Source organism: Zerene cesonia, chromosome 24 (genome assembly GCF_012273895.1).
Source record: "Zerene cesonia ecotype Mississippi chromosome 24, Zerene_cesonia_1.1, whole genome shotgun sequence".
Classification (NCBI taxonomy): domain Eukaryota; kingdom Metazoa; phylum Arthropoda; class Insecta; order Lepidoptera; family Pieridae; genus Zerene; species Zerene cesonia.
The window spans coordinates 4,605,412-4,616,808 of NC_052125.1; the positions used below are offsets into that span (position 1 = coordinate 4,605,412).

Consider the following 11,397-nt stretch of genomic DNA (forward strand, 5'->3'; position numbering starts at 1 on the left):
CATTGAATATTAATGTCTGATTTGTGTGTGATGCAGTAAGTGTCCGTCTGTGTACCTATGTCTTTGAAGTTAGTTTTGGATCGATGACAATACAATAATATCATGAGTGTAATTTGTAATGATTGGCATATTTCTTTGTTGGCTGTACGTATTAATAAAGAAAGTGTTTTGCAGACGCTATCCCACTGCGAGCTGATCACAGACTACGGTATCAAACAGCTGTCGATGTCGCCATGTGCGGCGGAACACCTCACCGTATTGGGTATGAGATATTTTTTAACATGGAGCTTATGATAAAATTCATACATTAAAACCGTACTTTTTTGAAAATATCTTGTGTTTATACATCATCATAATACAATTTTTAAATATTAATATAATTTTTCATCTACACAATATTGGATTAAAAGTAAAGTATACATATCAAACTATTTCAGGTTTGGACAACTGTCCTCTAGTTACTGACGGTGCGTTAGAGCATTTGATATCGTGTCACAATTTGCAACTGATCGAATTGTACGACTGCCAGATGGTCACCAGGAATGCTATAAGGAAACTACGGGTGAGTGCTAGATAAAGACAAGAGTATATTTAACCTTTTATATTATATTTTTATACTGCTCTGCTTCCTTCTAATTTAATTTATCACCATACTAGCTGCGCCCCGCGGTTTCACCCGCGTAAGTCCCTATCCCGTACTAATATCGAGATAAAAAGTAGCCTATATGTTATTCCAGTTGTCCAGCTGTCTACGTACCAAATTTCATTGAGATCGGTTCAGGAGGTTTTGCGTGAAAGAGCAACAAACGCACACACATCCTTACAAACTTTCGCATTTATAATATTAGTAGGATTAGTAGGATTTCTGGTTGCAGCGATATAGCGATAAAACCTACAATTGTTTGAATTAGGCTTAAGTGTGGGTCAATGTTATGTAGTTATTACTCTACCAAAAAATGTAAGGAAAAGAACATTAATATTGAATTAAACTGTCCAGTAAACTCTCTTCCAGTAAAATTCATCATTATTTAACATTATTTTATTTTTATTAAGTTGTCAGTGAATCCTCATACCCCAGGAGCCGTCGACATGATTTCGCGGACCAAATGACAGACTGAGTCTCCACTATATATACTATTTTACATAAACTGCATAAGTACTATATAAGTTTCATCAAAATCCGTTTGATAATTTTGGCGCGATTGTTAAACATACTTCTGTGTATCCATACTATAAACTATGTCGTTCTATCTAACTATTATGTTCATATTCTTTTATCTTTTGAGCATTAAATAAAATCGAAGGAGTGAAAGAAATTCTATTATTAAGATGGGTGGGGTGGGGGTGGCCTAGCGGTATTTGGCCCTGGTAAAGCGAATGACGTGGGTTCGAATCCCACATAACAATAAAATGTCTAAGATCTCGCCTGCTGGTAAGCTGTAGTCTAAGATAGAGCGCGCTTCCCTAGAAGGTACCTGATCACTCTACTTTTTGAAGATCCCCAGATTATACCCGTCAGGGAACACAGACTCAGGAAGCATTACTATTAGATTTCGAATAGATATGCATTGTTCTATTGTGTAAATTTTGAAAATATTTGCACAGAACCACCTACCAAACATAAAGGTGCACGCCTACTTCGCGCCCGTGACACCCCCCGTCACTGGAGGGGGAGCCAGACCCAGATACTGTAGGTGTTGTAACATCATATGAAACATGCTGAAGTTTCTCTTTAGATAAATATATTTTACGCTAAATATTTCGTGTTAGGGTTTAATCAGACTAGACACGTGGAAATGTCATGTTTTGTGTGTGATTTTGACATTAATTGTCAATGAAGTTCGTCATGTTTCACATACTTATTATGTGTATAAAGTTCAAAATCTGCTTATACAATCTTTAGCATGGTTTAAAAGTTAAGTTACAGAGAGTTACAAGCAGTAAATTTTTTAGTATTGTCTTTATAGAAAACAATTTTTTAGTTACATGATATAGAAAAATATCACTGGTTTGTACGGGTTATTAAATATATATTCACAGATAAATTACATGTCTTTTTATAATTAGCCTGATTAAACCCCAATATGTATATCATTAGTTTGACATAAGTCATCGTTAGTTAATGTCAGGTTATGTCAATAAGTGTTTGGCGTCACGTCAAGTTTGTGACTAATTTATGTAATAATTAATGTAAAAAAAATGTATGTTGTGTGTTTTTTCTATTCGTTCGCTGTTACAATTAATTCACAGCGCATATTTTTATATTTAATAGCAGTGTCTTTATGAACGTATGTATTATATTCGTCATAATGTTACTTTTATTTTTGTCAAACAAAAAATTTATGTATATATCCAATAACGCTTAAACACTAATGAGTTAAGAATCTTATTTTTCTAAATGTTTTTAAAATGTCAAGTTTGTGACAGGATATATGTCAACCTGTCAGTCATTCCTATTTTTGTATTTTTCATAACATCACTATTGTACTACCCATACATAGTATTTCTATATATCAAAAGGGGAGGGAGGTTATATCAAATTGTCAAACAATGTCAAGTGTGAAATTTAGTTTAATTTGTAATTTGACAATACTATCTATCTAAATGTATGTAAACGTCTAGAGTACTTGACTAGTGTTTATCTTTTATCTTATAAACCAGTCATATTAAAATACAAAACACGTGAATGTAAGAGAATAAAAGGTAATCTTAAAAACTGTTCGGCGATTAACACGGAATTTATTAACACATAGCTATGGTTATTTGGAGTAAAAAGGTTGTTTAAGAAGAGTTATTGCGTCAAATTCCTCTATGTTTGTTTCATATCTAATATAATAAATAATAAAGTCCAAAGAAATGGCTTTATATCAAGTTACTGCAACCAAACGGGGTCGGATTTATTTTCACAAAGGTCAAATTCGATGTCATCATGTCAACATGAGGTAAAGTTGACATATGTCATGTCATAAGTGTTAGTGTAGTACTTTGTAACTTTTCAAGTGTAGAAAATCATGTTATTGGGACGTAACTTAGTAGTGGATAACTTAACTAGCTTTAATCGCGACTTGGCTTTTGCCTTACCTGGTTTAATTTGTAGGTTGGTTTTGTATGGGAAAATTCGGAGAAAATTTTTAGGTATTTGTATTCATTTTGATTAAGTTCGTTGGGTTTTCTTGGTGCAGTGATTAGCATCTGAGCTTGGAAACAAATGGGTCTTTGGATCGAGTCCCGATAGAGACAGATATATGTTCGATTTAATAAGGTACAAAAGGTGTCCTTGTCCGTAAAGACAATCGATCAGAGTCATCTGTCCTATACTCCACAATGGGACATGGGACTTCATTTTTTATTGCATTCGGTTGTCAAATGCGTTTAATCTGCTACAGTTCAAATTATAAGCCGAAAAGAGGAAATATTGATAGTTTTTATTTCAACTCCTTTTATAAAGCATAAAACACGTACAATTAACAAAATTGAAACTAAAAAAAGACAGAAAAAATCAATCACGAGGCGAGATTCGAAGCGATCCAGCCAGTGAAAGAATTTCTATTCTTAAATACTTTCTTATAAAACATCTGAATACATGAACATTTCAACTACAATGAAATGAAAATTGTATGGAAATATATTTTATGAATCTTTAAAGTAATAGAGGCGTCTTTAATCTCAAAACATGTGCAATTTTTATAAACAATGAATGAAGGTAGACTGAGCACTTGCCATCTCATAAATTGGTTATAGGAATGAGGGAGACAAAGATATGAAATGTGTGTTATTGGGGTTTATTGAGTTAAGACGTTTTAAAAAGATTGTATTTGATATTATTATATTTTTCTATAGTTTTAGTGGCCTATAGCACTCTGAAATCACAAATCGGTTCAGTAGTTCCTGAGATTAGCCCGTTCAAGCATACACGAACTTCACTTTTATTTCATTTGTATAGAATTCAAAATACAATATTTGACAAACATATTCAACAGATAGTTATTAATGCCTAATTTTATAATAATTTTTTAAACAATATTTTCATTCTAATCTTTTTTTAAAGGTAGTCCTGTATATATGAAAGAGACAGATATACTATTACATAGTTTTGTCTCTTTAAGTGGTCGGAAATTGCTCAGTCTATTATATAGCGAAACTTTATTAGACAAGGACGCTCGTATACGTTCTTCAAGTTAGAAAGAGAGGGATGTATAGCAAATGAGTCGGTGTAAAAACCATGTAATGTAATTTAGTTATATTGTTGTACAATCAATAAATGATGCATTTTTTATTTATGTATTGTTTTCTTTTTGTTTGTCCATCACCATTTTTACTTTTTTTTTTCAATAAATAAAAATGTTAATTATTTATTTTTTTCATCAAAGGTATTGCTATCTCTTTCTTATAACATATGTATTCTATGCCAGGGAGATAACGTTATCTGTGGCCAGGGTGAAATAGATGCTTTTCAAGATTTTCTGTCACTCGCTCTAACAAATCTGACGAAGCGTTAGAAAGAGACAACCAGTAAATTCGGTGTGACTATATAAGCTTCATTTTATTCTACTGCTGTGATATTTAAACTTATTCCTTATCATTGAGTTTTGTAAAAAAATGTGTTTAGTACAATATCATAATTTAACAACTTTAACTATTTAGAAATTAACTTTTTAACGGATTTTAAACGCGATTTATCCATTACATTATTTAATTCGACGTTTCGAACACTTTACAGCGAGCGTGGTCACGGGGAGACGGGAGAGAGAATAAATCGCTTTTAAAAGTCTTAAATTTCTAAATATTGTATAATACTTGCGTAAAATGAATCACAGGAAAATACTAACTGTAACTATATCCATATTTTAAGTTATGTTACTCACAAATTGCTAATAATTTTATCTAACTATCCATCTATATACTAATTAGCATTGTTTTTTAAGTTATAAGAAAGTGGTCTCAAATATTTCGTAGCTGCTACGCCCGTAGCCGCATTGTGCTACACCCGTAGCAGCGGTGTCCTGCGACGTAGCGCATGCGGTTTGGTAGAATGTGTTCTATCGCTATAGTGGATCGGAGGCGAGGGACTTTAGAATTGGTCGAATTTCGACCACCCCGGTATTATTATATATTTACTGTACATATTTCATATAATAGTTGAAAATCTTATTTACTATGGTATTTACTTGGGTCATATGTTGTAAGTTATGCGAATGGATGCTTTTTTACAATACAATATCGATATATCGATCAATAGCAGTTATTTTTCTATTCAAAATAAGCAATATATTATTTAATATTTCAATCAAATATGAAGTTTTTAGTGAGTAAGGTTTTAAATAATAATCATACCAATATACGTCTGTATCATGAAATATATTTTGCTTTATTCACGAGTGAGTTATTAATATATCGATTTATTTTTACTGTTTAAGATAAAAACCACATCACGTGTTCATTAAACACTAGTTATATATTTAACCAATAAAATTGGATGTTTAAGCAATAGTAAATATGTTATCAAATCAAAGAATACACTAAAAGATATAAAGACCTCTTTTCTTCGATCAAGAGTTTAAAAACGGCCATTTTTATTCTTTTTTATGGTTTTAAATCAAACTCAATACGAGGTTCTCACGTAATGAAAATTAAAAAATGGTAATAAGATATTATCAAAACTCAGCCTCCAATGTGCCTAGACAAACAAATAGTTTTTATGTAGAACATGATTACGCAGTGGGTCTTCTTTTACGAATATCTGTGTTGTTCCGGTATCGCTTGGCTACATACACTCGTACCACAATGCAGGCGTGTCATTGCGATACATACAGTGTAGAGAGAGACTTTGGAATCGGTCGAATTTTGACGAAAAATCAAGCAAAATTAGGAGTTGTTGTTTTTATAGGTATTGCTTAGATTTGATAACTTATTTGCTATTCTAATTATAATTAGACTTAAGCCAGCATTTAACGTTAGAACTTACCGAAATTGTTGGACAAATTCAATCACTTAGTGTTTTCTCAAATAAAATTTACTAGTTACCTGTATTTTAACGTTCACCAACAAGCACAAATGGTTTAAAAGCTATCCCTAGAACCAAATTATGCATATATACAAAATTAATTATGCGGCTATAATGTTCGCATTTTAACAACTATTTAAAAAGTCGAAATTTCCCAACAACTAAGGTCCAATAGTACGATTGTGTTTTTTCTTGTAACTCGTTAATTCATTGCTTTTTCAACCGATTAGTGTAATTAGTTTTGTATTTGATAGGAAATTGTTAGTCCCAGTTGGTCTCATTTTAAAAACTGGAGTATTACGTCCCCCCCCCCCCCAGGGTCGTCGATAACGTTTTTTGTATAAAAGAAACAATATTTCTAATGCAGTTTCAACTAATGTGACTTATAGAGGTACTCTTAAAACACATCTTGCCTATAGCCTATAGGTGCATAGTTTAAATCGATGTAAAACTCCGAAAATATGTCCTTTTATGTTAAAGTAGATGTTGGTGAATGTTAAATCGTATCCTAACGTGAAATTAAAAACAGTTAAAACTACGATTTGTTTTATTTTCCCCTTTATATTCCTCTATGTTCTATGGTTCGGCCATATTAGTTTAAGTGTAATGGGTAAATAATTTTGCCTAAATAAACACAATGATTTTTCATTCTTAAAATATACAAAACCCTTGCTTTCTGGCCTGGTGGTTACAACTGTGGTATAATAATGGTATATTCTTTGTAGTTTTTCTTATATCTAGTGTTTTCTTTTCTCTCAACAAATATATACTATACGATTTTTTTTTCTATTAATTATTATTTTATTTTACGTTACTTTTAATCATAAATTATAAAATGAAATTACAAATATTATGTATTTGAAATTAAGGGAAGTCACTGTCTTCTGAGATACAGGTAATAACCTAGTTCAGAAGGCAGAGCATCATTGTGAATGTAATATATGTCCTTGCTAATAAATAAAAATCAAAAAAATAAATAAAATAAATACTCAAAATGTGATCCAACGTAGTGAGGAGTGGGGGCTGGTGATCTAAAATACAGGTAATTTTTATTACATAGTTTAGGCACCAGTCTCACACTTATATGTACTGAAAATGTGTAAACTTATCTTATGTAACTGATATGAGAAAATAAACCCTTTTTTATTTTTATTTAGTTTTTATATTGGTTAGTATTGGTCGCTAAAGGTTTTCCAACATGTGCTATGAACGAAGCATAGTTATGGATGCGTTTGATATCACCCAATCATTGGTGTCGCTCACGCCAAGCCCTCGCCTAGCGTATATAGTCGCATCGCAGAAGCATAAACTTTATACAGTGAAACCTGGTTAAGTGAGACATCAAGGGACCTGCAATGTCGTTTCACTTATAGAGGTATTCCACTTACCCAGTGTCTCAGATATACAGGTATAAATAAATATCTGTCTCATTTACAGAGGGTTCCATTAATAGAGGTCTCGTCGCGTGTCTTCCCACTTTCATAAACGGATATTAACTTCAGTTTTTCACGTAATGATAACGATTGTAGCTTTCGTTTTGACATTTTTCAAATAAACATTTGTATGATAGTAAAGCGAAACTAAAACTGAAGGTAATTGAAGGTCAAAATTTGTACTTACGTACTTGGAATTGCGTGTGGAATTTGTGGGTAGAATAAGAATGAGTAAACAAACAATGTTATCTCAGTTACAGAGGTTTATGCATATAAAATTTACTCGCTGTCTCAATTATAGAAGTAACTATGATGATAAATCGAAAGAACAAATCCCAGATATAGAGGTTTACCTCGTCTCACTAACAGAGGTAATTCAGTGCCAAAGTGTTGGGACCTCAGCATGAGTTCCAGTTACGGAGGTTTCTCACTTATCCAGGTCCCACTTAACCAAGTTTTACTGTAGACAGTTTTATAAATGATAATTTTTAAAATCACATGACAACATACTTTTTGACTAAACTTCAAAACGCTTTTGAGTCGTCTTTCTAATTACCAAGCAGTTTCGTTTCAGTAGGTAACAGTAGGTCCTATATCTTAAATTAAGCTTATATCTTTATAATAAGTAAATGTTATAACTGTGTAATATGATTCGAAAGTGCTTCTATAAGAAGTCTAATTGAATAAATAAATGCTTGAGTTTACTTTCTCAAGTAAGCATTGTCTGTATGTTTTGTTCGTATGTTCTTTATCTGTATATTCTTCACATCTAAATCACTAACCGATTTAGATAAAAATTGGTATCGATAAATTCAGATACGAGAAGGACATGGGATAGCTTTTGTCTCAGAAATCCCACGGAATCGGGAACTATACGGAAAACCTTTAGTATGTCAATACATTCGTTTGTCTGTGCGGGCGGAAGCACAGAATAATAAGCACAAGCACGGGAGGTTGCACAAATTAATTTATTATAATCATTATATTAAAAAAAAAAAGGTGTCTGTGTGCGATTCACACACGATAGAAGTGAAATTTCAGTAAATCGACAAAAGAATGAGATGAATATATATAAAATAGTATGTATATTTCTGTCTCATTCTTTGCCGGCTTCATTCTACACATTTTTGTATTTGTGTCTCTTACCTGTTGTTTTTCCGTTGCATCAGGTTTGAAATCACAACGATTCTAAAGAAGTTTCACTTCAATAAGAAAGCAAAACTACAACTTGGCATAATTTTATTAAACCACAGATAACATAATATTATACGATTAAACTAAAGAATAACTTTAGGATTAGACGTGATTTAAGCATAATTAGGTATCCATTTCTTTTTTAATCGCTACAAGGAATTGAACTTTAAAAACATGTGTGGAGAGTGAAGAATTCATTTACGCATACCCAAGACCAGGAGTATCATAATATAATCTTTGTCCAAGGCCTTGAAGGTCCTGGGTTATGTCGGACTCTCACTGCAATAGTGGACTGCCAACTACCATGATTTTTTTAGTTAAAATACCTACTACATACAAGAAATACTTTTTGTTACAACTAAATGCAATTTTGAATGCAATAGGTGTTTCATGTATTAGAAAACGGTACGAATACCTCACTTTCAGGTTTAAATATTTTTACTGTTTATAACTAGATGGCGCTGATACAGATTTTGTAATATTCATTAGTGTAAGTTCTCCGAATTGAACACTAGATGGAATTACAGTATCAAACCTTAATGTTTTAATTACGAAACTGTTTTTTTAATAGTTTCTTTGTTGTAATGGTGAAATTTCGAGGCATGATTTTTGTTTCCGGAGAGAGGAGGTAGGAGGGGAAACATTTCAATCCCATGGGACTTTCCTATAAACATACTTTCGCGATTATTATCATTATCGCTACATTGTATAAAGCAAAGCTGCAATTCACATCTGTATGTATGTATGCTTAAACCTTTAAACCTACAAAAACGGATTTTGATGGTTTTTCTAATAGATTGAGTGATTCAAGAGGAAGGTTTATTTGTATGATAACATCTATTAAACTACATAATAAGGCATAAGCTAGAATGTAATAAGGAATAGATAAATCTAGATAGTAGATAATTAGTATAAGATGTATATATATGTGTTTATATAATATATAAGGCAAATATACCAAAAACAAATATATTTTTAGATTCTTAGTCTGCCTGTTCTGGCTAATCTCTGGAACAGCCACACGCATTTTGATGAAACTTTTAACTGGGCTTAGGTAGTTATTAATAAGCTTAACGCTTAAATCTTATATATAAAATTCTCGTGTCACAATGTTAGTCTCTATACTCCTCCGAAACGGCTTGACCGATTCCTCTGAAATTTGGTAAGCATATTGGGTAGATCTGAGAATCAGCTAACATCTATTTTTCATACCACTAAACGATAAGAGTAAGGCAGAACAGCGTTTGGCGGGTGCAGCTAGTAAGTTTTATAAAACTCATATACGCGGGTGAAGCCGCCGAATATATATATATTTTTTTTAGTTTGGCCCTCTATTACAGCGCCACAGAGAGATTTTTAAATTTTACTATAGTTCAGTAGAGTTATTAGAGCTATAACTCGAACAACATAAAACGAGTAAAGCAAATTTATCATATACTAAGCTACATCCTACGGATTCACCTGTGACTAAACCAGCGCACCAAACTTTTATCTTGAAAAAAAAAGGAATATTAAAACATTTTCATACAATAAACGACGCACGTAAATGCTTTAGGTACTACAACCTTAAAAAGTGAGGTCCCGTGTCCCTTACTGGGGTATGGGGCAGATGATGTACATCCGTTTCACTGATCGATTTTCTTTAGGGACAAGTAGGTGATCAGCCTTCTGTGTCCTGCCAGACCGAGACATTTTTTTTTGTGCGTCCCCACCGGGAATCGAACCCAGGACCCCTCGGTTCTACCCTCACGCGTTATCCACTGTACCAAGGAGGCGGCACACACTACAACCTTGCGTCTTCGTTAATATTTGTAGAGGTGTAAGGCGTTTGCAGACCTTACGACTCTACAAATGTATGGATGAACTTTAATGGAAGAGGATAAAGAAAGGATTAATGAGAGGAATAAAGAAGAGGTATGGAAAGGGTAAGGAAAACTATACGGGTTTTCGACTCCCCCACTTCGAACGAAACACAGTAGCATGCTATTATTTTATACCGGTCTTATGTGGGGGTGTGTGCTGTCCCGGTGCAAGCTGGCCCAGTTCTAGCCGAAGCGTGTTATATGAAGTTATCCAAACTAATATAATAAACAGGAAACATCTGTTTTTATATGTATATTTGTAATGTTTTTACACAAAAACTACTGGACCGATTTCAAAATTAGTAGGCTTCATCTTCACTGAGTGACATAACCTATATAAAAGTACCACGGGCGAAGTCGGGGCGGACCGCTATGTATTGATAAATTAATACTTTAACTATAATAAATAAAGACTAATTAATTTAAAGAGTGGAATCGAAATACATTTACCCTTTAAAAAATAAAAGATTTATTTTTAATTACTTTTAAATTTAGAACGGACTAACGTCATCTGTATTTTTTAAATATTAAAATAAATGAATACCCGCTGCCCTTAAATCGTGGTTCTTTAATTTCATTTATTGTTAAACCATACATTGTTACTAATATCATTATATTATACATGTTAATGACAAAAATAATATATTTGTATATTAATGTTGATTCGGTTGGATTCTCCGCATAGCAGTATGGCGCAGTCGATGTCGCGATGGTGTTGCCAGCATTTGAATAATCCCAATAAAATGCAACTTTATTCTGAAATGGGACAGTTGATTTGCTGTAGCTTGCATAGTTTAAGACAATACCGTATACAATTTTCGTTTACTCTTGCTAGTTAAGTGTAAAATAAATGCAAGTTTAATGGTAAAGGTAATCATAATTTTCAGACCTTAAAGACCTATAA

General features: G+C 32.6%; 1 protein-coding gene across 1 annotated transcript in view; it reads left to right on the top strand.

Annotated features, from left to right (window-relative positions):
• The window catches only part of LOC119836383 (F-box/LRR-repeat protein 20), a 12,266-nt gene extending 9,921 nt beyond the window's left edge, over positions 1-2,345 (top strand). The window contains exons 10-12 of the mRNA XM_038361688.1: positions 175-262; positions 438-562; positions 1,606-2,345. Coding sequence (XP_038217616.1) covers positions 175-262; positions 438-562; positions 1,606-1,713 — 321 coding nt within the window. The 3' untranslated portion in view covers positions 1,714-2,345. The remainder of the gene's footprint in view (positions 1-174; positions 263-437; positions 563-1,605) is intronic.
• The last annotated feature ends 9,052 nt before the right edge of the window (positions 2,346-11,397 follow it).